Here is a 27,952-nt window from a genome sequence, read left to right on the forward strand (position 1 = left end):
AGATGGGCAATTAAGAAATTTAATTAATAAATAATAAATAATAAAATCACAGTTCTTGTCAGCCTACATAAGGCATCAGTTGGTTGTACCTGCTGATACGGCATCTGCCTATTGTCCTAGTAGCAGAGAGTTCCATCCAGCAGGACCTATTGGAGCTACTTGATTCCTACCTTTTGCCTGTCTTGACCTGCCCTCCTGCCTTGATCTTGCTACCAGCTTCCCCTATGAGCCTTAAGAGTTCAAGAGTGACAGATAGACACTTAGAGTTGGGAAAGGGGAGTCCAAGAGTAGGATATGTGGAGCCCTTGCCGTGCCAGTGTTCAAATCAAAGGGTCTCTGCATTTATGGTGACTAAATAATTTATGGGACTCCAGAATATCTGGTAGGTGTTGTGATAATTGGTTCAACATATACAAAAAAGAATGAGAAAAGAGTAACTGTTGATAAAATGACAAAAGTATTTCCCCCTTTGAGAGCTGATCTTGTAACTTCTATCTGCTTAGTACAATTCTTGGTGAGGAAATATCTCTGAATGATAACTAATTTTGGAATAATTATGAAAACAATTCAGGAGGTGGCAGAATTGCTCATATCAGTTGCTCATATAAAATGCTCGCATTAACGTCCTTATTCTTAGGTGAGGAGAGAATAAAATGTAAACATGATGTATTAGTTTGTACTAAGTATAAACCTTCTACTTAAGTCACACTAACCAAATACAATACAACTATTCAGTCATGGCTCGCTTCAATCCTATTGGTTATAATGGCACATACTGTTAAACTCTTCTGAAAACGGGTAGATACTTTTAAATTCTTTAATTTTTTCTTATTATTAGTTGCCCCCTGTTGTTCAGTTCAGGCCGCACCAAAATAATATAGCATTTGGGGGAAAAGATGCAACTCAGTAAACCACCACTGGAAGCCAAGATGGAGAATATCTCCACAGCAACCACGTATTTACCCTTGGTGCTAAGGTAAGTTGGAACAAATGACAACCAAACACTGCAAAAGACCAACATACTGAAGGTGATAAACCTGGCTTCATTAAAAGTGTCAGGTAGCTTCCTGGCTTGGAAAGCCACACTGAAACTGATAATGGCCAGGAATCCCATAAACCCCAGGACACAGTAGAACATGACAACTGAACCTTCATTACATTGCAGTATGACTTCAGCCATAGAGTGCATGTCAAAATCTGGGAAAGGGGGGGAATTTGCCATCCACACAATGCAAATAATGGTTTGAACAAAGCAGCAAGAAAGAACAATGTAGTTGGCCACTCTTTTCCCCACCCATGTCCTCATCCTGGATCCTGGCTTGGTGGCCATGAAAGCTAGAACAACAATGGTTGTTTTGGACAATATGCAAGAAACTGCCACTGAGAAGATGATTCCAAAAGCCATTTGCCGAAAGAGGCATGAGAACTTGTTAGGTTGGCCAATGAAAAGCAAATTGCAAAGGAAGGAGAGCAGTAGGGCAATGAGAAGTGTGTAGGTGAGGTTTCGGTTGTTGGCTTTGACTATGGGAGTGTTTCTGTGTTTAATGAAGATCCCAAGCACCAGAGCTGTGATGAAAGAAAAGGAGATAGAAACTGTGGCTAAACTGATTCCCAAAACTTCTTCATAAGACAAGAAGCTTATAGCTTTTGGAATGCAAAGATATTGGCCCTTGTTTGGATGCTGATCTTCTGGACATTGAAAACATTCATCTGTGTCTAGAAGAGAAAACATAGTTTGCTTTGTAATAAAAACATATATTTAGTTCACTGCAGTATTCAAGAATTACTATGATAATATTCTGAATTAGGGCAGGTAGACTGAAATGTGAAAAGTATGCTAATATTCTCCTCAAATAATTATGGGGTACATTCAGAAAACTTTCTCTGAAAGAAGAGTTTCCTCCATTAGAGGAAGTTGTGTTATCTGAAGGAGGAATGAGGAAGTATCTATATCCAGCAATTATCTGGAACAATCCAGATCTGAGATCCCTGTTTCGATATTCTGAAATTCTCCCCCATATAACACCCTGTGAAGTGACACTGATCATATTATCAGCCACCACAAATCCTGAATTATGAACAGCCTTTTGCATTTTAGGGCAATTAATTTATATACAACCCAATGTTCACACATCAATACTTTTGGTTACAACCAATATATATGAAAACACACACACACCTCCATACATACATTCTATCTCTTACCAGTCTGATTTGAAATCTTTCCTTCTGGACATCGAAGGCAATCATAGCAGCAGAATTGCTTCCCTTCCACCTTTATCCTGTTGTAACCAGAATGGCAATTCTCATTACACACTGAAAGAGGCCAGGTCTGTTAGTTAACGAAAACAGAATGTTAACATTTAGAAATGATTCTTTGGGAATTAGTATTTCTCTATTTCCTCAGCAATTATGAAATTGTTATATGGTTATGCCGTAATACTTGGTTATCAATTGTGCTCTTCTAGATATGTGTAAAAACTTGTTCATGTTCTCAAGATACACATTCATTAAAATGATGTCTTTGACATTGGTAATACATGTCTTTAGCAAAAAGGGGAACCCAAAACAAACCTCACACAGACAAGCTTCTGAAAACGATGGGGAATTTATGGTAAACAAGCAAGATTAAAATGTACACATTATTTTAGGGAAAATGCCTCAGTAGATCAACTGCAATTTAAACAGAAGAATATAGATCAATAAACCATTTAAGGCTTCAACAAGAACTCAGATTGTGGAGAAATTTCTGAGTTCTCTCAGAGTCTGGCTCTGGAGCTTAAACTTAACTACTGCCATCATGCACTGATGGTTCACTTGCTATTGGAAGGGTTTGTCAGTGTGAGAGGTCAGAAGGAGGTGATTAGGTAAATCCGGGTCTCTAATGCTCTTGGGAGAGAAAAAAATAACCATCATTGGAGAGTGGGGCACTGGGGTGGAAAGATAGGATTGAGAAAATGAGCTAATCCTGATGCACATTCACGATAACTAGACAAGAAAGAGAGAAGGGGTTCTTTAACATACATAGATCATTCACTTCACTTTAGGGTGCTTCCTCTGGTTTTCTCTTCTAGAAATTTGATGTGCACATTGGGGCTTAAAACACACTATATATCAAGACAACATTTCCTGGACAATTGGTCTTGGTACCAATTCCCTATGAGGACACAAAGGGAAGAAGTCAAAGAAAATAAGAGTCCCTTTTGCCATCCTTGCTCATGAACCACCAGGGCTGCACAGAGTGGCTGAGACCAACCAAATGCAGGTTAAAGATTAGATCCAATTACACACACACATTCCACAGAAAGAGCATGTGGAGACTACAGCTGTAGAAAGACCTCAACTAGGGTAGGAACCAATCCAAAATTTGGCACACTGACTGCACAAAACCCATAGAATCATAGAATCATAGAATCATAGAATAGTAGGGTTGGAAGGGGCCTACAAGACCATTGAGTCCAACCCCCTGCTCAATGCAGGAATCCAAGTCAGAGCAGCCCTGACAGATGGCTGTCCAGCCTCATCTTGAACACCTCCAGTGTGGGAGAGCCCACCACCTCCCTAGGTAATTGATTCCATTGTCGTATTGCTCGAACAGTAAGGACATTTTTCCTGATGTTCAGCCGGAATCTGGCTTCCTGTAATTTGAGCCCATGATTCCGTGTCCTGCATTCTGGGATGATGGAGAAGAGATCCTGGCCTTCCTCTCTGTGACAACCTTTCAAGTACTTGAAGTGTGCTATCATCTCTCCCCTCAGTCTTCTCTTCTCAGGGCTAAACATACCCAGTTCTTTCAGTCTCTCTTCATAGGGCTTCGTTTCCAGTCCCCTGAACATCTTTGTTGCCCTCCTCTGAACCCTCTCCAGCTTGTCTGAGAAACTCTGAGTTTCTATACAATTTAAACAAAAGTTTGATATCATGACTAGCATAACCATAATACAATAGTCACAAGAAAAAAGTCTTAAGCATTTGGAATTACCGTTTCCCCCTACAACAAGAGGTTTGAGCACATTGTTTACCAGAACCATCAATGGAACAAAGGAGAATATTTTATGTAAATGGGTGCTCCACCCAGTGAAAGAGTTCCGTAACAATGCAATTTGTGAAAACTTGTCAGCCCATTCAGTTCCTTGCTTATCACTTGAGGGTGTTTCCTGCAACAGAAGGGAGAAATCGCTTTGGAACTGGTTACTGTTCTATGATTCTATGATTCTATGATTCTATGATTCTATCTGCACATCTGATTAATTTTATATCCCATCTACCTTGAGGCTTCGGAATGTGTCAGCTTTGATTAGCAAGGTAATGACAAACCTCACCTTGTGTATATGTCTTGGAGCTGCTGAGTACCCCCCTTTGCTCATTTTTTTAAAAAAAATTACAATATTTATATACCACTCCTCATCAGAAGATTTTGGAGCGGTGAACAACATGATAAAAGAATAAAACAATGGTTAAAAGTGTTAAAAGAATTAAAACATTTTTTAAAAAGACAAATCCCAACAATGTAGAGTACAACAAACCATGGCTGGTCATGCAAGGAAGGCCTCTTGAAAGAACAACGTCTTCAGGAGGCACCGGAAGGAACACAATGTTGGTGCCTGCCTGACCTCTAAAGGAGGGAATTCCACAGGAAGGGAGCCACCACACTGAAGGCTCTTCTCCTGGTGAACTCCAACCTGGTCATAGGTCCATGTGGAACCACCAGGTTGGTAGGGAAGGAGGTGCTCTCTTAGGTATCCTGGTCCCAAGTTGTTTAGGGCTTTGTACACTAGTACTAATACCTTAAACCTGGCCCGGTAGCGAATAGGCAGCCAGTGCAGTTCCCTCAGCAAAGGAGTTACATGCTGAAAAGGGGCAGCTCCCGACAACAACTGAGCTGCTACATTCTGCACTAGCTCCAGCTTCCAGACCAGCCTTAAGGGCAGCCCCACATAGAGTACATTGCAGTAATCCAGTCTTGAGGTTACTAATGCCTGTACCACAGTGGTCAAGCTATCCATTCCCTGTCCAGGAGAGGCCATAGCTGGCGAACCAGCCAAAGCTGGTAAAAGGCACTCTGAGCTGCCACGACCCCTTGGGCCTCCAACGACAATGATGGATCTAGGAGTACCCCCAGACTACGGTCCTGATCTTTCAGAGGGAGTGCAACCCCATCCAGAACAGGCAATGAGCCTATCTCCTGGACCTGGGAGCCACTTACTCACAGGGCTTCTGTCTTGCCAGGATTCAGCTTCAGTTTATTGTAGGGATGTCAGAGAATTTTACCATGAATCTCGGGGAGGCCGAATGCCAGCGCATTCAGCCCCCCGAAATCGGTGGCGAAACGGTCTGCCCCCCCCACCATCCCCCCGGGATGGGACTTACCTTGGGCGAATCTTCCTGCCGGCGGCAGCTCCGGCAGCGGTTCGGCGGCAGTTCGGCAGCGGCGGCTGTGGCGGCCAGTCTTCTGACCGGCTGCCGCCACTGCCATTTCCAGTAAAAAAAAAAAAAATGATAGGCTACGTAAAGATTTATGTAGCCTATTACGGCTAGTTTTTTAAAAAATACCATGATAGGCTACATAAATGTTTACGTAGCCTATCACGGCTGATTTAAAAGAAAAAAACAACCACCGCAGGTACGCAAATGGCGGCGCCCATGGGCGCCACCATTTGCGTTCCTTATTTTGACACATCATAGTCTACGTAAACATTTACGTAGACTAAGATGACAAAAATAAGGGGAACGCAAATAGCATAGACGCTACACTATTTGCGTTCCCCTTATTTTCGCAGTAGTCTACGTAAATGTTTACGTAAATGTCTACGTAAACGTTTACGTAAATGTCTAGGTAAGTGTTTACGTAGACTAAGATGTGTCAAAATAATGAACGCAAATGGTGGCACCCATGGGCGCCGCCATTTGCGTATGTACGTTTTTTTTCTTTTAAATCAGCCGTGATAGGCTACGTAAACATTTACGTAGCCTATCACGGCTGACTGCAGGGACACAAACGTCTGCGGCTACGGCTGCCACCATTTGTGGACCCGGCCGTCCAGGATTCGGGGGGGGAGGGATGGATCGCCTCACCCCCGGCCAGAATTTCGGGGGGGGGAGGGACGGGGCACCTCCCCCCCACCGTGAATCTATTTCATAAGAAGGTGAGTGACTTTCGTACATCCCTAGTTTATTGGCCCTCATCCAGCCCTTTTTTTTGTTAATTTGTTTAATTTCTATACTGCCCAAAAGTGGAAGCTCTCGGGGTGGTTCACAAAATTAAAACCAAACTGCACACAATAAAACAATTTAAAATATATAGAACATTAAAACCACAATATAACAATACAACCACAATAAAACCTAGCAGCAGTGCAGGAGTTTAAAATACAGATTTAAAACAGCAAACATTACTGAGTCTAGGCACTGATTCAGGACTTGCACAGCCTCTCCTCATTCAGAGGTCACAGGGAGATAGAGCTGCATGTCATCAGCATACTGATGGCATTTAGCTCCAGATCCCCCAATGACCGCTCCCAGTGGCTTCATATAGATGTTAAACAACATTGGGGACAGGATGGTACCCTGCAGCACCTCATAGCTCAATTGCCAAGTGGCCGAGGAATAGTCACCCAATGTTACTGTCTGAAATCAGCCCCATAGGTAGGACCAGAATCATTGTAACACAGTGCCTCAAATACCCATCTCACGGAGTCAATCCAGGAGGATACTGTCGTCAATGGTATCAAAAGCTGATGAGAGATCGAGCATAATTAACAGGGTTTCACTCCCCCTGTCCCTCTCTCGATGAAGGTCATCCATCAGGGTGAGCAAGGCTGATTCAGTCTCATAACCAGAATGAAACCCAGATTGAAATAGGTCTAGATAATCAGTATCCTCCAAGAATGCCTGTAATTGGTTCGCCACAACCCTCTCAAGTACCTTCCCTAGAAAAGGGGTATTTGCGACTGGGCGGTAGTTGTCTAATACTGTTGGGTCCAGGGTGGGCTTCTTCAGGAGTGGCTGCACTACTGCCTCCTTAAGGACAGCAGGGACCACCCCTTCCTGTAGGGAAGCATTTATCACTCCCTGGACCCACCCAGTCCTACCCCTTCAGCTAGCTTTTATTAGCCAGGAGGGACAGGGATCAAGAGGGCACGTGGTTGGTTGCGTTATTGCAAGCATCTTGTCCACATCATCAGGCCGTAACAATTGGAACTGATCCCACAAAATCGGGCAGATGGTGGCATCAGACACCTTGACTGGAACTGTGCTAACAACAGCATCAAGGTCGCTGCAGAGACAAGCCATGTTGTCCTCAAAGTGTGATGGAAAAAGGTCACAGTGGGTCCTTGACGGGGCCAGGGCCCCATTTACTGGGGAAGGAGTGAACAACCGCCTGACCACCTGGAAGAGCTCTGCTAGATGGCTACTTGAGGATGCAATGGAGGCAGCAAAATAAACCTTCCTTGCTGCCTGTACTGCCACACAATAGGCATGATTATACACTCTAGAGCATGCTCGGTCATCTTCACTTCGAGTCTTGCGCCATTTGCGCTCCAGCCGATGTCCAGCCTGTTTCATTGACTGCAGTTCCCCAGTATGCCAGGGAGCAGAACGGGCTCCACAGTGCTGGAGAGGGCACTCAGTTGCGGTCATGTGGATGGCCTTCCACATCTCGCTGTTCCACAGTGAGGCTAGGGCCTCAGCTGGATCAACAGCTCTCTCCACTGGAAAATCCCCAAGAGCATACAGAAATCCATTGGATTCCATCAGTCTCCTGGCCGTGGACCATCCGAATAGGTCCCCCACCCCCAGGGAAGAAGAGTAATGCCATGAGTTCAATTCTCACCAGGAAATGGTCTGACCATGACAATGGAGTTACTTGGACCCCCCAATCTTCAGACTACCCATCTCACAAGTTGGAGCAAAAACCAAACCAAGTCTTCATGTGTTGGGCTGATGATATACTGAGACAGCCCCATGGTTGTCATGGAGGCCATGAAGTCCTGATCTGGAACTCCGGAGACAGCCTCAGCATGGACGTTGAAATCACCCAGAACTAGGCATGGTGGAGAATTCTGCCATGGATTTCAGTGAGGCTGAATGCATTGGCATTCCCCGAAACCTGTAGCGGAACAGCCTCCCACCCCCCACCACCCCGCGGAATTCCCCCCCGGGACAAAGCTTACCTGGGGCAGATGTTCTGGTGGTGGCAGCTCCAGCAGTGGCTGCAGTGGCAGCAGCTGGTCTCTCAGCCGACTGCTGCAGCCGCAAATGGCGGCCGCCATAGTGGCCGCCATTTGCATCCTGCCAGGCTGCCATGATACGCTATGCCACTAACGCTATGCCGGTTGCACTGCTGCTCTTTCTGTAATAGGCTACGTAAGTATTTACATAGCCTATCATGGTAAAAGCAGCCACGTAAATACTTACATGGCCTTTCACGGAAAGAGCAGCAGTGCAAACGGCATAGCGGCTGCTGTTTGTGCCCCTGCTCTTTGCCGTGATAGGCTACGTAAATATTTATGTAGTCTATAACGGCAACCTGGTAGGATGCAAATGGCGGCTGCCATTTGCGGCCGCAGCAGCCAGCCATGGCCGGAACTCCATCTGCGGATGGCCTTGGCCGGTGGCTCCATGGAGCAGCCTCGGAGCAGAGCCAGTCCAGGGAGGATTCCGGGGGGAGGGACGGAGCACCTCCCCCCCCCCCGTGAATCAAAGCTGTGAAAAGGTAAGTGACTTTCGTACATCCCTACCAAGAACCACCGTCCTGGGTTCCTCCAACACCACACTTGCGACTGCCTCTGCCAGCTCAGTCAGGGAGGATGCTGGGCAGCAGGTTGGGTGGTACACCAGCAGCATCCCCAATCTGTTTCTATGGCCCAACACCAGGTGCAACCCCTCAAGGCCCTCTCCAAGGTGGACTGGTCTCCTGGTGATAGGGATGGAAGTTCTATGAACCATGGCAACTCCCCCCCCCTGGCCCTCCAACCTATGTTGGTGCTGCACTGAGCACCCAGGTGGGCAGAGCTGAGCCAGGTTGACTCCACCCAGCTCACCCACCCAAGTCTCAGTGATACATGCCAGGTCGGCCCTCTCATCCATGATGAAATTGTGAATGACTGCGGTCTTGTTGCAGACCGATCTGGCATTAAATAGCAGCACCGCAAGACAAGAGGGCACAGTGGCCCATTCTACTTTGATGTTCCAACCCCCTCCTCATTGCTCATGTCAATGCTTCTCACAGTAGCTAAGCCACATTTCTCTTAAAAGTAACATGCTCATAGCTGGCAACGTTTGGTGTGTGTTTGGAGGACTTACACTCTAGCTGAGATGTCTGCTAATAAGTATTACTTCTAGAGAGCACATGGTATGCAATGGACTGCATGGATTAATTACTAGAGTCTTTTGCCTATCTGTTAAAGGTTTCAGAGAATAGTCTCCCTGATCCCATAGTGGTATTTGTTAGTTTTGATCTGTTTAATTGGTGTACTGGGAAAAGAAGGTCCACTCAGGTCTGGATTTACTTGTGAACCAAAAGTTTGTTTAAAGCACCATGGCATTATGCCCCCCCCCACCAAGTTTCAGCCTAGAATACAAAGCTAATGGACTATTCTTGGGAACGAGAATACAGGAGTCAATGTGAAAGGCCTCTTTTGATTATAAAACCCTAAGATAGTATGGAAGCATTGTGTCTGATTAGCATGTGCGATACGAGTCATTGATTTATTTGATGTACTCTGCCTTTCTACCAAGAAAATGACACTCAAGGCAGCTTACAACTGTGGAGAAATAAAAACTTAATTAAAACCAATGTACTGCAACACAATGAAAATCACAACAATAACGGAATAAAAAACAGCATTCAACCCAAGAGACCTGCTTACACACCAAAGGCCTATCTGAATAAAAATGTATTAGCCTGCTGGTCGAAGGACAGCTGGGAGGGAGCCAATTCAACCTTCCTCAACAGGGGGTTCCACAGCCTGGGAGTAGCCATCAAGAAGGCCCTCCCTCATGCTCCCACCAAGTGCGTGTCTGACAGTGGCAGTACCAAATGAAGGGCCTCTCCCAAATATCTTAAAACCAAGCTGTTTAGGGCTTTATAAGTCATAACCCGCCCTTTGAACTGTGTCTGGAAACAGATCAGCAGCCAGTGAGCTGTTGTAACAAGGGAGTCACATACTCCCTGTAACCAGCCCTGGTCAACAGTCCAGCTGCAGCATTCCAGATCAGCTGAAGTTCTGAACAGCTTTCAGTAGGGATGGCTGAATGTTTGAGATCACTCAAATTCTCTGAGCTTCATCCCACATCCATCCATCCATCCATCCATCCATCTATTTATTGCATTTCTATCCCACCCTTTCTCCTCTTGCAAGGAACCCAAGGCAGCTTACATTATCCTCCTCCTCCTCCATTTTATCCTCACAACCTGTGAGGTAGGTTGGGCTGGGAGTCTGTGACTGGCCCAAAGTCACCCAGTGAGTTTCCATGGCCGAGTGGGGACTAGAACCCGGTTCTCCTGGCTCCCAGTCCAACATTCTCGCCACTACACCACACTGGCTCTCATCCCATGCCTGATTCCCGTTTGCACTTTGGATTGCTGCTGGCTCTGCATGACTGGGGAAATTGCACAAGTCGAGCTGTGATCAAACATGAAATTTGGACAACTCTCCCCAAATTGTGTAACTGTCCTGATTTGCACAACTTTCCCCCATAGACTAAAGCAGGGCTAATTCAGTCAATGAGGGAAATTTGTGCAAATTAGGGAAGCTGTACAAATTGAATGCGAGCGCATCTCCAGCAATTTGCTAGTACTTTCGGTGGACACATGCTCATGCTCACAATTGCATTCAGGGCTTTGAACGAGGGATTGTTGCATGTTTTGGGAGCAAAAATGAAATTCTCATACATTCCTACAACCCCATATAGACCATGTTACCAAAGTCCAAATGGGATGTAACTAAGACATGCATGACTGTGGCCAGATCAGACACCTTTAGGAATGAGCAAAGTCGCTGCACTAACTGCAGCTGAGCAAATGCACTCCTGGCCATCGCTGAAACCTGGGCATTCAGGTTCAGGGTCAAATCCAGAAGTGCACCCAAACTGCAAGCCTAAGTCTTCAGGTGGAGTATGACTTCATCCAGCACAGATAGGATCCCTGTTCCCTGATCTGCCTTTTGACTATGCAGAAACACCTTTCTTGTGTCTGGATTAAGCCTTAATGTGTTCACCTTCCTCCAGTCCATTAACAACATCAGACCCTGATTTAGAACTAGAACAGCTTACTTGGATTTAGATGGAAAGGAGAGATAGAGTTGGGGGTTATCAGCATGGTGCTGATGAACCCAAAACTCCAGACAATCTCTCTCAGTGGTTCCATCCATATGTTCCATAGCATGGGGGATAAGATGAAACCCTGAGGGACACCATAGTCCAACAGCCATAAGTGCCAGCTTCTAAAATTGCCCCGCCAAGAAGGACCACAGGGACTGTATAATAGTCCCATCTCAGACAGATGCCTCAGAAAGATACGGTAATTTGAGGTATTAAAAGCTGCTGCAACATCCAGCAGAACTGAAAGGGACACACTCCCTCTGTCCAGTTCCTGGCATAGGTCATTGACAAGGAGATGAAAGCACTCTCTGTCCAGTAACCAGGCCTGAAGCCACATTCAAATGGATAAAGAAAAGCTGCATCACCCAGAAATCCCTCAAACTGAGATGTCACCACATGCTCCAGCACGTTTCCCCAGAATGGAATATTGGAGACTGGGCAGAAATAATCCAGTATAGTCTGGTGCATGGAGGTTTGTTGTTGTTGTTATTATTAAACTAAGGTCTTCCACTCCCTCTTTTAGGCAAGATAAAATCACACCTACCCTTACCCACTCAGCCAGTCCCCCTACGCCTGGCTCATTTTATATTCCAGGAAGGGCAAGAGTCCAGCATACAAATGGAAGGCATCACCTCCCTCTCCAAGGATTCTTTCCATATCCTCGGGCTGCACAGATTACTTGTCTACACTGGATGAATTACGAAGTCTTACAATGTCTTCTTGGGCATCTTACAAAGGTGGTGCCGACACAAGACGTTTGGATTCTGGGTCCACAGGGTATACTTCCTGGAAGGTGGACTGCTGGCAAGGAATAGGTTGCACCTCACAAGTTCTGGGAAGAATGTGTTTGGCCACAGCATGAAGAACTTCATCAGGAGTAGGGATGTCGGAGAATTCTGCCACAGACTCCAGTGAGGCTGGATTCTAAACCCCCAGAGTCCGTGGAGGAACAGGGCAATCCCCTCCACCACCCCACGAAATGTATGTGAAAAAGAGCCTACCTGGCAGAGGATGCGGCAGTGGCGGTGGGTGCGGCAGCGGATGCGGTGGTGGATGCGGCGGCGGCTCTGGCTCCTCTTCCGGCCGCTGCCTGGCTGCTGCAGCTGCAAATGGCGGCCATCGTAGCAGCCGCTATTTGTATGGCTGCCTATTGCTTAAATACTTACGTAGCCTATCACAGAAAAGAGCAGGGGTGCAAATGGCGGCTGCTAGGCCATTTGCACCCCTGCTCTTTGCCGCAACTACGCCATTTGCGTGGCTGCCTTTTGCCATGATAGGCTATGTAAATACTTACGTAGCCTACCACAGCTTGGCAGGGACGCAAATGGTGGCCGGCATGGCGGCCACCATTTGTGGCCGGAGTAGCCTGGCAGCGGCCGGAATCCAGCTGCGGCCAGCCCTGGCTGGCGGCTGCGTGGAGTTGCTGCAGAGCAGAGCCAGCCAGGGAGGATTCCATGGGAAGGGACGGAGCACCTCCCCCCCACTGTGGATGCCCCCGAATGGAGCCAGCTAAGGGATGCGTACATCCCTAATCAGGAGGGCTTTAAACTGATCCTCGCTGGGGAAGGAGATGTAAAGTTGGGGGTAACAATGGATGAAGCCTAATGGACCACAATGGAGAGAATAGCTCTAATAGCACCCAATAATGGTCTTTAAAAACATGTAGGAAGAAAGTTAGACTTTAAAGCACATGGTCTTCGATGTCTATACACTAATGCCCAGAATATGGGAAACAAACAGAATGAACTTGAACCCTTAATGCAGGAAGGAAATTATGATTTGATAGGTGTAACTGAGACTTGGTGGGATGACTCTCATGACTGGAATACAGCAATTGAATGATATAACTTGTTCAAAAAGAACAGAAGGAACAGAAAGGGAGGTGGAGTTGCACTATATGTTAAAAACACATATCTCTGCACAGAAATACAGGAGGATGAGCTTGCTAGCCCCATTTATCTGGGTTAAAATAAATGGAGCAAAGAATAAAAGGAACATGGTGGTTGGATGTCTACTACTAGCCACCCAATCAAGGAGAAGATGAGGATGAAACTTTTGAAAAGCAAATTGCCAATGTTTCAAGGAAGCATGATGTAGTAGTTATGGGGGACTTCAATTTCCCCGATATTTGTTGGGAGACAATTTCTGCAAAATATGGCCCTTCCAGGAAATTCCTGAGAATGACCTGAGCTTAGAAAGGGATACTAAAAGCAACAGAAAGGCTTTCTTAAGATACGTGCATAGTAAAAGAGAGAGGAAAGAAGTGGTGGTTCAACTGCTCAGTGAGGATGGCAAAATGATAACAGATGACAAAGAAAAGGCAGAGGTGCTCAATTCCTACTTCGCCTCAATCTTCTCCCGATAGAGGGTCTATGACCCCCCTGGAACAGGTGAAGTGCAGGCTGAAGGGCCAGGATTGCTGCTTAAGACCAACAGGCATATGGTTAAGGAACACCTAAGAACTTTGAATGAGTTCAAATCTCCAGGAACAGATGAACTGCATCCTAGAGTAATAAAGGAACTGGCAGAAGAACTCTCAGAACCATTGTCTATTATCTTGGAGAAATCATGGAGGACAGGTAGGGATGTCAGAGAATTTCACCACGAATCTTGGGGAGACCGAATGCCAGCACATTCGGCCCCCTGAAATCGGTGATGAAACGGTCTGCCCCCCCCCCCTGGGACGGGACTTACCTTGGGCGAATCTTCCTGGTGGCGGCAGCTCCGGTGGTGGTTTGGCGGTGGGTCAGCGGCGGCGGCAGGTCTTCCGACCGGCTGCCGCCGCCGCCATTTCCAGTAAAAAAAAAAAAAAACGCACAAAAAATGTGATAGGCTACGTAAAGATTTATGTAGCCTATCACGGCTAGATTTTTAAAAAATACCATGATAGGCTATGTAAATGTTTATGTAGTCTATCCCGGCTGATTTAAAAGAAAAAGAAAAAACTGTGCATACGCAAATGGCGGTGGCCATGGGTGCCGCCATTTGCGTACGCGCAGTTTTTTCTTTCTTTTAAATCAGCCATGATAGGCTACATAAACATTAACGTAGCCTATCACGGCTGACTGCAGGGACGCAAACGGCGGTGGCTACGGCTGCCGCCATTTCCTGATCCAGCCGACCAGGATTCAGGGGGGGGAGGGACGGAGCACCTCCCCCCTGGCCAGAATTTGGGGGGGAGGGACGGAGCGCCTCCCCCCCACCGCGAATCAATTTCGTAAGAAGGTGAGTGACTTTTGTACATCCCTAACTGGAAGTGCCAGATGACTGGAGGAGGGCTAATGTTGCCCCTATCTTCAAAAATGGCAAAAAGGAGGAACCTGGGAACTACGGACCAGTCAGTCTGACATCAATCCCTGGGAAAATACTGGAGCAGATTATAAAGCAATCCATCTGTAAGCACCTTGAAAACAATGCAGTGATTACTCGAAACCAACATGGATGTATTAAGAACAAATCCTGGCAGACGAATCTGATCTCAGTTTTTGATCAAGTCACCTCCCTTGTGTACTGTGGGAATGCTGTGGACATTATATACCTCAACTTCAGCAAAGCTTACTACAAAGGACCCCATGATATCTTGATGAGCAAACTAGCTAAAAGTGGGCTTGATGAAACAACGTTCCTTTGGATCCACAGTTGGCTAAAGAATCAGATTCAAGGAATGTTTATCAATGGGATCTTCTCAAACTGGGGAGAGGTTATGAGCGGGGAACCACAGGGCTCAGTCCTGGGCCCAGTGCTCTTTAACTTTTTTATGAATGACCTGGAGGAGGAGGTGCAGGGAATGCTTATCACATTTGCAGATGACACAAAATTCAGTGGGAAGGCTAATACCTGGAAGACAGAAGCAAAATTCAAAATGATCTTGATAGGCTGGAGCACTGGGAAGAAAACAACAGAATGAAATTTAATAGGGAAAAATGCCAAGTTCTGCACCTAGGAAAAAGAAACCAAATGCACAGTTACAAGATGGGCGAAACTTGGCTCAACAATACCACAAGCGAAAAGGATCTTGGAATTACTGTCTATCACAAGCTGAATATGAACCAACAATGTGATGTCGCTGCAAAAAAGGCAAATGCTGTTTTGGGCTGCATTAATAGAAATAGAGCTTCCAAAGCCCGTGAAGTACTAGTTCCCCTCTACTCAGCACTGGTTAGGCCTCATCTGGAGTACTGTGTCCAGTTCTGGGCACCACACTTTAAGAAGAATGCAGACAAACTGGAGAGGGTTCAGAGGAGGGCAGCGAAGATGATCAGGGACTGGAAACAAAGCCCTATGAGGAGAAACTGAAAGAACTGGGAATGTTTAGCCTTGAGAAGAGAAGACTGAGGGGAGATCTGATAGTGCTCTTCAAGTTCTCGAAATGTTGTCACAGAGAGGAAGGCCAGGATCTCTTCTCCATCATCCCAGAGTGCAGGACACAGAATCATGGGCTCAAGTTACAAGGAGCCAGATTCCAGCTGGACATCAGGAAAAAATTTCCTGACAGTTAGGGAAATATGACAATGGAACCTATTACCTAGGGAGGTGGTGGGCTCTCCCACACTGGAGGCATTCGAGACAAGGCTGGACAGCCCACCTGTCAGGAATGCTTTGACTAGGATACCTGCATTGACCAGGGGGTTGGACTCAGTGGTCTTATAGGCCCCTTCCAACCCTACCATTCTATGATTCAATGATTTGATGAATCATGAATAATACTGGAATCATTTATATGTAAGGCAAACTTTTCCGGTAAATAATTTTTATAGTTCCAGAGTGCACATGGACCTAAGCTTGCAATGCTCTATGTCAGCGGTGGGCACCCTTTGGCTCACCCCTGCTCTATGCACATAAACTTCCCCTTTTCCAATATCTATGCTCAATGCACTGAGTTTTATATATTTTATTGTTCACCGCTCTGGAATCTGTCTAGATATGGAGTAGTATATAAATGCTGTAAATACATACATACATACATACATAAATGTAGGCTGGAGAGGAATAAGACATGGCCTTTATTGCTTTGAGCCCCATTCCCATGCATGGGCATGAAGAGAGCTTCTTGAAAAATATTACACTTAGAGCTATTTCTGCCTAAACAATATAAGGATGGACAAACCTGTTGATGTCACTTTCTCCCGCATTTATTGAAGAAATCTACAGTTCTATCTCTCCTGAATATGAAGAACTTTGTAGCTTTTGGCAAATTCTTATGAAAAATGAACTTAAATAAAATTCTCCTCCATCAGTGCCAACCAAATTCAATGGGTACAGCTATTTTCAGCATGGAAAGGACCATGTTGTACCTGCCTGCCATGTAGCTGTCAAAGATGAGAAGGTGTAGCAGAGAAAAAGAAGTGGTATCCCTAATTAAGCACTAACAAGGCTGAATACACAGGGACTGAAGCCTAGACTTTTAAGAGCGAAGCATTCGAATCCCTTTGCCTGGATGGACAAATCTGTCATTTCCCGTTTCTTCCACATTCTTAAAAAAAAAAAAAAAAAGATTTCAAGTTCTCTTTATCCTGAATATAGGGAACTTTATGAAGTTTGGTAAATATTTATGAAGTTTGGTAAATACTTATGAAAACCAACCTGAAATAATATTCTTACCCATTCCTGAAACAGTGAACTGCTACTTGAAAAAAGAAATGGTTCTATTTACCTTGACATGAGGGCAGAACCTACCTGGTTAAATATTCTAGGCCAGTTGATATCATCTGCAGAAATGGTGAACCGCTTGTCTGGGGGAGCCACAGGGTCAATCCTTCCAACTTTGACTCTACGGAAGGACTGGTTTGGGAATGTGATCCAGTTGATAATATCAAACCCAGCTAGTAATTCCCCATTTTGATCAAAGGAAACTTTCTCCCCAGCACTGTTGTTAAATGAGACACTTCTCAGGTAGTGGTGAAGCTAAATGGAAACAAAGGAAGGTAACCGTATAAGAGCGTGCACATATACAGAAGGGAAGATAATCTTTCAGAAGCTATGATTATAGGTTACAAGTCCCTTTAAAATCTCTGTTCATGCTGACAGTATTAATGCAGCATGTAGATTTGGTAGGTGGTCAGTATAATCATCTTTGCCATTTATATTGCTATCAATATAATTAACAGTATAACTACATATGAACATAGAGCCACGCTGGATCAGACCAAGAGTCCATCTAGTCCAGTATTCTGTTCACACAGTGGCCAACCAGCTGCTGACCAGGAACCCACAAGGAGGACAGGAGTAGAAGGGCATCCTCCAGCCCATGTTCCCCAGCAATTGATGTGCATAAGCTTACTGCCTCTGTTACTGGAAGTAGCACATAACCACCAGGACTAGTAGCCATTGGTAGACTTCTCCTTCAGGTATTTATTGAACCCCCCTTTAAAGCCACCCAAGTTGGTGGCCATCACTACATCTTGTGGTAGCGAATTCCATAGTTTAACTATGTGCTGTGTGAAGAAGTCCTTCCTTTGATCTCTCCTGAATCTCCCACCAATCAGCTTCCTGGGATTACCCTGGGTTCCAGTATTTTGAGGGAGGGAGAAAAATGTCTCCTTATCCACATTTTCCACACGATGCATAATTTTGTGCACCTCTGTCATTTTTCGCCTTACCCTCCTGTTTTCCAAGCTAAATAATCCTAGCTGTTGTAACCTTCCCTTATAGGGGAGATGCTCCAGCCCCTTGATCATTTTAATTGCCTTTTTCTGCACTTTTTTCCATCTCTACAATATCTTTTTTGGGTATGGTGGTGACCAGAACTGCACACAGTATTCTAAGTGTGGTTGCACCATTCCAAGTGTGGTCGCACCTCTGAAGTGTCATGTCCATATAACCCCACCAATGGGCATGTCACTTCAGAGAATAAGAAAAGGGGGAAATGAGAAAGTCAATACAGTTTTCCTGACTGCAGTCATAAAATCTAAGGAACAAACAAAACAAATTGGGAGGAGAAGAATGATTGGATGAATGAATGGATGGATGAATATATATATATATATATATATATATATATATATATAAATATATGTATATATAATCTGTTTTATACATCACTAGTAATTACTAGTGTGTGGGAGTGTTTAAATCTCCCACTAAAATTCCCCCTCACTAGAACTGCAAGATCATAATGGTGAGAACCCGTTCTATCATTTTAATATACCTCCCATAGTGAAGAAAGAATATATCCATGATGTTCCATGTAACATGGCAACTGTATCAGATATGAAGATGTGACACTCATGAGTTGGGTTAACTTGGGCTGTGTTTATTATTTATGTAATGAGATCTGCACCACTAACACCCTTAACAGTGGAGGACATAGCTGAAGCACATTCCCCAAATTCTTCCCCATGCCCCCTCACCTAGGCAAGCCTTCCCTGTCCTAGACTGGAGCCAGAATATTACCTGGCTCAAGGTCCACTGGGCACATCATTAAATGCTAATGGAAGCCCTCAAAATTTGCTACCCACCAAATGCCACAGGTTTTAATGTGTGATAGTTAAGCATGAACTGGGAAGTTTTTGCTTGTCCCTAGAGCCCCAAAGCCCTGAGGGGCAATCTAGGATATCCCAAATCACCCTAAAGGTGTCCCAAAGCTTTCCCCATTGTTCCTCTATTGCTAGTCCTTCCCATATTGCCCTGCTTCCACAAAGGGGCAAGCCTCTACTTAGTCCCTTTTGCCTATACGGCCCAGGAACATGCTGCAGATCCCTAAGAATTGCCTGCCTGGATAGTTGAATGCTGTCCATCCTGTGAAGGTGCTCAGATTCTATCTGGGGGCATGTAAAACCCCAACCCATTGGCCATGGCAATCTGGAGATCCTGGTTAAGCTTCCTTCTGGTTCTATCCAGGCACCTGGAACTGCTCCCACCCTCCACACTCTTCTGGATCCTAAATCTGACCAAATGATGTGGGTGCCATCTCACAGCAACTGAAATTTCCTGAGATCCTTGAGGGACTGTAGTATGAGAGCTTTGCCTTTTAACAAGCTGAGGTCTTCCCCCCCGCCCCACCCCAGGAAAGAAGAGAATCTGCATGGGTGAGCCAGTCATCTTGAAAAGGAAAGCAGGGAAAAGTTGGCTCCATATGCCTTGTTTCCCAAGCCATTCAACTGATTTGCTGAGGCTCAGAAACTTCTTGGGCAGAGCTTAGAAGATGGCTACTCACCCTAACTAGGCTGCTAAGAAGTTTAAAGGACACTGTGAGGAAAGGGTCATCCCCTTCGTCATATATCATATCTACAAGCCTGTCTTCCCCTCTGGGTAGGGTATTAAAACAGCAACAACAACAACACAGGGGTGTTTGCGGTGCTACTGCTGATGAATCTAGACAGAAGTGTATCCTGCAGCCTGTCCTACCTAACAGGGTGTCTGGACAGGCCAGTTTGTCAGATGGCAGATAGTGGGATTCAATTTGAGGCCTAATCTCAGAGCTTGTGCACAAAATCAAGTCCTTTAAACATCTTAAGCTAGCTGCAGGAGAGCAGGAAATGGAGTTTTCGTTTTGGGAAGCTGCAATCTTCCATTTTTGTTAGTGAGGATAGTGAACATAGGAAGAATGACTAGTATGGGGCAAATTAAAGATCCTGTTGCTGCTGCTGCTGCTAACACAGAAAACCCACCTGATAAGGGAAGTGAGGAGGAGGGAAAGTTCCAGAACCAAGTGGCACTCCCCCCACACACCCAAATCCATCTGGCTTAAGAGAAAGGAACACAGCACAGTTTGCAGAGTGAGAAACCTTAAATATTGCAATATGGCTCCCTCAGCCTAGATGGGCCTGCAAAAAATCTAAGTATCTTGATTATCTGCTTGGGCCAATGGGGCCAGCTGACAAAGACAGTTCATCTGGTTATGGAACTGGGTGTCAGCATTGATATTATCCAGTCTGGGCATGTACCGTACAAGAAAAAGGACTTTGAAGTGTAAGCAATAATGTTCTGACCAGCCCCATCATTTGGGAAGACTTGGATGTGTCAGGGAATTTCTAACATCAACAGTGATGAGGCTGTTGTATCAGAAGTAGATAACGGCGTTCGTGAATATGTTGTCCCACAGGTGCACTGCCAGTATGATATTAAAAAACAAACAAACACCAATCCAAATATTAGGTTCCTTGTGATGTCCACTGTATTCCACTCTGATGGTCAATGTTCTGCTCACAAATGTCCACAGGGATAAGAGGCCTGCATTGACCTGATGCCTTTTTGCTGGCAAATAGAAAATTGTCTAAGTCAAGGATGGGCAACCTTTCATTTTGTCAAGGGCTGCCTTCTCTTGTGCAAGTTGGAGTTGGGTGGGACCCAAGCCAGTTGTGGGCTGGGCCAGACCCAAGCATGGTTCAGTCACCCCCTTTTTTCCCCTTTAATTTTCTGCCACCCCCTTTTCTCTATCCTCCCCCACTTCCTTCCTGCCCACGGAAGGGACAGTTCACCCTTGCTAGAGGCCTGAACAGATGGCATGCTGAGGACTTCTGAAATTAGTTGGAGGACATTGTAGCACTAGGGCCTCAGGTCAGGTGTGAATAATGGGCAGTGTTACTCAAGTTGCTGTGATGTCTCAGGGACGGGTCCAGGAAGATACTGAAGCAGTTGAAGGCTGTGCAGGTCACTGAACAGCCCATGGGTAGTACTTAATTGCAGTAGGGATGTCAGAGAATTCTGCCACGGATCTCGGTGAGGCCGAATGCCAGTGCATTTGGCCCCCCGAATTCCATGGCAGAACGGCCTGCCACCCCTCCACCCCCCCCGCAGATCCCCCCCGGGACAAGACTCACCTGGGGCGGATCTTCCGGGTGGCGGCGGCTCTGCCGGCGCTGGTGGCTTCAGTGGCAGTGGCGGCGGGTCTTCCGACCGCCTGCTGCCACCGCCATTTCCAGGCTTGTGTGTAAAAAAAAAAAAAAAAAGACGTGATAGACTACGTAAAGATTTACATAGCCTATCATGGCTAGGTTTAAAAAAGAAAGAAAAAAAAGACGTGATAGGCTACATAAATCTTTACGTAGTCTATCACGTCTTTTTTTTTTTTGGTTGGTTGGTTGGTTGGTTGGGTGGGTGGGTGGGTGGGTTTAAAATAATAAAAAAATCGCATATGCAAATGGCGGCGGCTACGGCTGCTGTCATTTGTGTTCCTTCATTTTACCGTCTTAATCTACATAAATATTTACGTAGCAGGCGCTATTTGTGTCCCCTTTTGATTCGCCGTTTTAGCCTATGTAAATATTTACGTAGGCTAAAATGGTGAATGAAAAAGGGACGCAAATAGCGCCCGCTATGTTATTTGCGTTCCCCTTTATTTTCGCCGTCATAGTCTACGTAAATATTTACATAGATTAAGATGGCCAAAAAGAAGGAACGCAAATGGTGGCGGCCGTAGCCACCGCCATTTGCGTACGCGGTTGGATTTTTGTTTGTTTGTTTGTTTTACCCAGAGCCCTCCGCGGCCAGAAATCCAGCTGCGGATGGCTCTGGCCTGGCCGGGCTGGGCCTGGCCGGCTGCTCTGTGGAGCTGCCGCGGAGTACAGCCAGCTGTTCGAGGATTCCAGGGGGAGGAACGAAGTGCCTCCCCCCCCACCATCAACATAATCCACAAAAGGTAAATCACTTTCATACATCCCTAAATTGCACTCAGATGAGAGGACTGAGGAGTGCATTATTCTCCCCATCAAACCATATCTTTACAATCTCCAGACAACAACAACAACAACCCCAAACAAAAACAACTCCCAACCCACACAGATGCCTTTAAAAGAAATCAGCAAGTCTTATATACTTGTGTCCAGATAAACATATTATACTACAAGATTTGCAATTCTGATCTCGACATCAAACTTCGGGTTACAATATTGTAGGGGTGTGTGTGTGGGGGGGGTAGCTTAGAAGACAGGGTGAGTAAGGAGTGACATAACAGAAGTGTTTAAAATTATGCATTGCATGGGGGAAAAGTGGATAGTACTAGAAGCCAGGGTCATCCAAGGAGGCTAAATGGTGGGAGATTTAGAACAGAAAAAAGGAAGCATTTCTTTGCACTGCACATAATTAAACTATGGAATTCACTACTACAAGATGTGGTGTGGTGTGGGCTGCCAACCTGGATGGCTGTAAAGGGGGATGAGCCCACGGGCTACTTCACATGGAGCTTTTATCCTGTGATTGAGATTGCTCCTTCACAGAACTTTGTGGGCCCTTTACATGACACCGTGATCATTCCAACACGTCTCCTGCACTAAATGTCCTTTGTTCCATTTTTAAATAGTTGCAGATAATGAGCTATCACATTAACTTGTTGTGTTTCACTTCAGTTTCCTCTGTGGAAAGAGTAAAAGTGGCAAGAAGAGGAGCAAGATCAATGAAAGATAATGGAAGACTCAGATACGGGGAGAAGGAGGGGGGAGAGGGTGGGGGGGGAAGGAAGCACGTGAAAAAGGGAGCTGTTGTGATCTTGCATTTAAAATGGAAGCAGAAAACCCTGTTTTAAATGCAGGATTTTAGGCTGGTGTAGAGATGTCCAAATTCATGGAGGATAAGGGTATCAATAGATATAAATCATGATGGCTGTATATTACCTGCAGTAGTATCAGGTGTTGTATGCCTTTCAATACCAGTTGCTGGGGAACACCAGTGAGAGGGTGCTATTCATGTACTCATGCCCTCCTTCTGGGTTTCCCATAGGCTGGCCACTGTCGGAACAGAATGCTGAACTAGCTAGGCTTTCAATCTGATCCAGAAGGACTGTTCTTATATGCTTATGACATGATCAGGAATCAAGTCCAGGGAAGAAAACTGGCTATAAAGAGAAGCTATGGCAGTCAGACCTAGCTCTTGGATGCCAACACACCAGTTGCACATACAAATATGATGTGTTTCTCTGCATGCACTCAAGACATTACCTTCCACGGCTGTGTATTTAGAAGCATCTGTTTCCCACCATGTGTCAATGCTCTGTGTTCAAACTTGGATGAATACATGGCTTGCAAAGCATGTGCCACAGCATAGACAGCATTGTAGGTGTTATAGCTCTGGCTGGTCATGCTCATTTCAAAAACAGACCCAGGAAGCGTCTCCAGCTTCTCCTGTCCAGTACAAATCTGGCCAATGTTTTCATTTGAGTTGGCTTTAGGGAAAGAACAATCAAATGCCTGTTCCCAAAAGACCTTCATAAACCTGTCTTCCTTTTCTGAAGTAGGGTTTCTCATGTGAAGAAATGTCTGGAAACCTAATACCTCCTTCGAGGGAATTGTGAAGGATATTGAACCATGGATGAAGTCTGTGCTCATAGTATTTTGAAAGGGAAGTGATGTGAACTCCATCTGGGCTGTCATAATCCAGACTTTACCTTTTGTCTTCATGGGTATGTCCTCAAACACTGAAGCATAGGGGAACATTCTGAAAAAGATCATGAACTGATTTTCACCATGTAAGATCACAGCACAGGCAGCGCTCCTCACAATAATCTGGTATTTCTTAATCCACTCCTCCATTATTCCACTGCTGGTGGTAGAAAAAGTTTCTTTAGGCAGGCTTTCTATGAAATCAAAGCAGATACCTTTCTGGGAAAACATGGGAAGCACATTCTGAACAAACCTCTCCCCACTGACATTACTTAAGAACAGCAACCCAATCCATGTCCACTTGAAATGCAGCAGCAGCTGGAGAATCCCCATAGTTTGACGGCCCTCATTTGGAAACATTTGGTGAAAGAAAACTGTGTTGATGTTGTTATGCATCCTTGGAGCAGATCCATATACGAGCTATAGAAATAAAGGAAATTAGGATATGGGAGGATGGATTTCCAGAATAAAAGTCATGTCTCTTTTTCACGGACGAATAAGAATGGCAACACGGGCAGCTTTTTGTTTGACCAACATTACAGGATATTAGCAAATTTATATGCCAAACTAATTAAATTGAGTTTTTGATACAGCACAAGAAGAGTGCACTCAGCTTCCCCACACCAATTGCGGCATGGCACCAACAGCAGACTCCACTCCCTGTGGTGCCGAGGGGGCCTCCCAGCCCTTGGCTTTCATGCGTGTGTGTGTGTGTGTGTGTGTGTGCGCACACACACACACACACACACACACACATGCACACTCTATAAATCCTTGGGTAATATGTGGTGTCACCTACACAGAGTAGATCCATTGACATGAATTCATTGATTTTAATGGGTCTACTCTACAAAGAATTAACACTGGGTACTGCCCTTTATATTTACATATATGGTAAATAAGAAACACCTTTTACAATATATAGCTGAAAGGTAATAAAAACGGCGATAGAATCATAGAATGGTAGGGTCGGAAGGGGCCTATAGGACCACTGAATCCAACCTCCTGCTCGATCCAGGAATCTAAGTCAAAGCATCCAGGACAGATGACTGTCCAGCTTCATCTTGAATGCCTCCAGTGTGGGAGAGGGTTTTGTTTCATTTGCTTCTTTGTTTTTGCCAGAAGTGTTTTTAAAACTGTCCTCAAATCAGGTGAATGGATAGACATGCAGTTCAATATCAGTTGGTGTCATAAGTACTCTGTACCGTATTATGTTTAAAGCCCAAGGAGTGGAGACATCATGCACCAGGTGGGTGTGCTGCTTAGTCTATCAGTCTGGGAGTCTACTCAGGGTTGCAACTAAGCACATTAACTGCTTGAATCACCACACGGTCGATCTACAGTGGGCCCTGGGCCTGGGCACTATCCTATGCAGGCATAAGAAATTGCTACTATTGCTCAAGGAGTTTCAGCAGGTAGCCATCTACCTGCAGGAACTGGAACATGCACCAATTATATCAATTATACTATGTAAAATCTCTAAATGAACCAAAATGAATATTGTTCATATTGACTAGAAGCCACAGGCAGACTTCCCTCTTTATTTGGGTCTAGCATGCCACTTTCTATCACCAAATCACAAAATTTGATCTAAAGGGCAAAGGGGGTGTTAAATGCTTGTTGTATTCCTGTGTTACATGACCACATCTTACTTGCGGAATCTTGTAAATGCCCAGAATGTTAGCCATGTAGTGACAGAACTGAGAGTTAGGTCCTGCGATCACAGATATGGTGTTGTCCTGGATGTCACATTTGTAGTTAGGGATGAATCTCCCCTGTGTGGAGAGAAACTCCATTGAAGCGAGATAGGTCCATCTTGCGCTGAAATAGCTGTTAGAGACATGGATGCCCAGGGTGACATTTGGTAAGATCTGGGAATTGTCATTGATCTCCTTTACAGCAAATGCCAAAGCCAAGATGTGCTGGTAGTTCTGCATAAAAACACTGCAATGAGAGTTAGATCCTGTGTCATTAAGATGTTTCAGAGTATGACATTTCCTACCCTGAAATTCAATGTATGTTTGCTAATGACATTGCACAAAAACAGTTTGTATGGCCCCAGAACAAGGAGATGTGAAGAAGCATTTGCACTCACCCTCGGTTTTTAACTTCACTGAACATCAACCTAACAATACAACGAATTCTGGAGCTACATGAACACAGAAATGCACCATGTTTGACTACAGCCTGAAACCTTGAGGGTGTAATCCTGTGCATGTGCTGGCAGAAATAAGTCACACAACTCTCAGCATTCCCCAGCCAGCCTTGTTGAATTTGTACTGGCTTTTTTACATGGATGCCTGATCTCTCTTGTATTTCTAGTTTTGTTTTGCTTTTAATTACTTTCTATTGTACAATTTCAACAAAGCAAAATGTGCCAGAAAAATGTGAATAAGAGAATCAGTCGCTGACCCACAGGGGTATCGAAACAGATCATATACTTCTGTACAGTTGAAATTCAGTACAACGTTAGCTGAAGGACATTTATTTCATAAAACAGGACAGCACTCCAGCCCAGAGTATGGGAAACTGCCTTTGGATTGAATACTCAGCTATGGAAATTCTCATTGCCATTTACATGCTGGTAACAGCTTTTCAGGCGATTCACACATTAATATTATTATCATTACACATTTCTATACCACCTAATAATTAAAGATCTCTGGGAAGTTCACAGACATTTAAATCCTAAAAAATATCATGGCAAAACATAATATAAAACCTTTAAAAGTTTAAAACAGAATGAAACCAGAGTAAAAAGTAAAAAAAAGTGTGTAGTCAACAATGCAGAGTATACTTAAGATGATTAATTACAACCTCAAAGTCTCTTTCCAGTGTGTAAAGAGGAATGGGAATTCTCATAGATTTCTTGAAGAAAGATTCAGTTATGCAATCAGGATGCTACTGGAATTGTTGTTGTTGTTGTTGGGTCAAATCATGTTCTTCAGCAATGCCAGAGGCTGATCAAATCTTTTTTTTCCCCCTCTAGTCCTTATTGATGCATAATTTCAGTTACCTTTTGTCAATTAGGTAGATAGATAGACAGATAGATAGGTAGATAGATGATAGATAGATAGATAGATAGATAGATAGATAGATAGATAGATAGATAGATAGATAGATGTTATGATATTTAAGTACCCTTCCCCAAGGAAATAACAGAAAATCCCTAATTTAAATGAACATACACATTCATGACCTCATTGGAGAACTGGATAAAAGCATGTAACTATATATTTGCTACTATATATACAATAAAAATCATGACACTGAATTGCAAAACCCTCTGTTGGAAGAAACTGGAAAGCACACCCACCCACCAACACACACACACACACACACACACACATATTGATGTGGCAGGTCAGAGAACTGATCAGAGAACTGGATAAAAACAGGTCAAATGTGTCACTATTCATGCTCAGTGTAATGAGGTGAGCTGTCATTCTACGTATTTGCCAGCTTACCAATACATCCTTAAAAAAGGTGTGATGGAGACTTGGGATCTCCTGATAAATAGTAATAAAATAATAATGACAATGATTATGGTGATGATATATCACAGAAAAGGGCCATCTACTTGCATACAAAGAAAGAAAATGATATGGTTACAGTTAAGTCTGGCTATCTTCTGAAACCTGAAGAGACTGAAAGAAAACTACTGTCCCAGCATTCTTGGAAAGGAATGCTGGCACAGTAATCTTTTCGTAGAAAAGAAAAGAAGCTGGCTTTTTCTAGATATGGCATATAGCTAGGGATTTTTTTAAAAAAAAAACAAACCAATTGAAACTTGTTATAGAAAAAAGCCTTGGAATACTTGGCCCCAAATCTAAGGAAGAATAATGACTGGAACTACTGGGATGAAATGAACAATAGTAATGGTCATAGTAGGAGCAGTGATAATAATATTGATGATGATGATGATGATGGTGGTAGTGGTGGTGGTGGTGATGACATAACATAGCACAGAGAAAGATTGGCTGCCTTTCTGATCGTTATTCTCCACCCATGTAAAGTTTTAACAAAGTAATTGGTATGCCTGAAGATGTCATCTGGAATGACATATGGTGTGGTTAAAAATGCCAACTCTGTACATGAGCTCATCGACCAGTTCCTTAGATGGATGTCTGCTGAAAGTGATCAGGTCAGAGATCATGTAGATCTGAGAAATAATGCCAGCAATGATGAGGTCTCCTGGATGGTAATACTTGTGCTTAATAAGAAGAGGGTTACCGATGCTGCATTTGGAAATAGAAGCATTGCACGCCACTTGAGGCAGCAACACCGACAGCACTACAATGAATGGGACCATTTTA

The 27,952-nt window shown here is 44.5% G+C and overlaps 1 protein-coding gene across 1 annotated transcript; it reads right to left on the minus strand.

Annotated features, from left to right (window-relative positions):
• Positions 1-817: 817 nt before the first annotated feature.
• On the minus strand, positions 818-27,948 carry LOC146342562 (vomeronasal type-2 receptor 26-like). Its single transcript, XM_084808596.1, has 6 exons — positions 27,731-27,948; positions 25,289-25,466; positions 23,196-24,056; positions 16,999-17,226; positions 2,206-2,332; positions 818-1,716 (listed from the first exon to the last, which is right to left on the minus strand). Exons 1-6 carry the CDS (start codon positions 27,946-27,948, stop codon positions 818-820), a joined length of 2,511 nt encoding a protein of 836 aa, XP_084664722.1.
• Positions 27,949-27,952: the final 4 nt, after the last annotated feature.

This window comes from Heloderma suspectum, chromosome 6 (assembly GCF_057233095.1).
Source record: "Heloderma suspectum isolate Gila_16-S chromosome 6, 16-S_ref, whole genome shotgun sequence".
Taxonomy (NCBI): Eukaryota; Metazoa; Chordata; class Lepidosauria; order Squamata; family Helodermatidae; genus Heloderma; species Heloderma suspectum.

Coding starts and splice junctions, on each gene's coding strand:
- LOC146342562 (XM_084808596.1), bottom strand. CDS start 27,948: ATGGTCCCATTCATTGTAGTGCTGTCGGTGTTGCTGCCTCAAGTGGCG. Junction 24,057..25,288: donor GCATTTACAAGATTCCGCAA/GTAAGATGTGGT, acceptor TTATTTCTATAG/CTCGTATATGGATCTGCTCC. Junction 2,333..16,998: donor GGCCTAGAATATTTAACCAG/GTAGGTTCTGCC, acceptor GTTAACTAACAG/ACCTGGCCTCTTTCAGTGTG.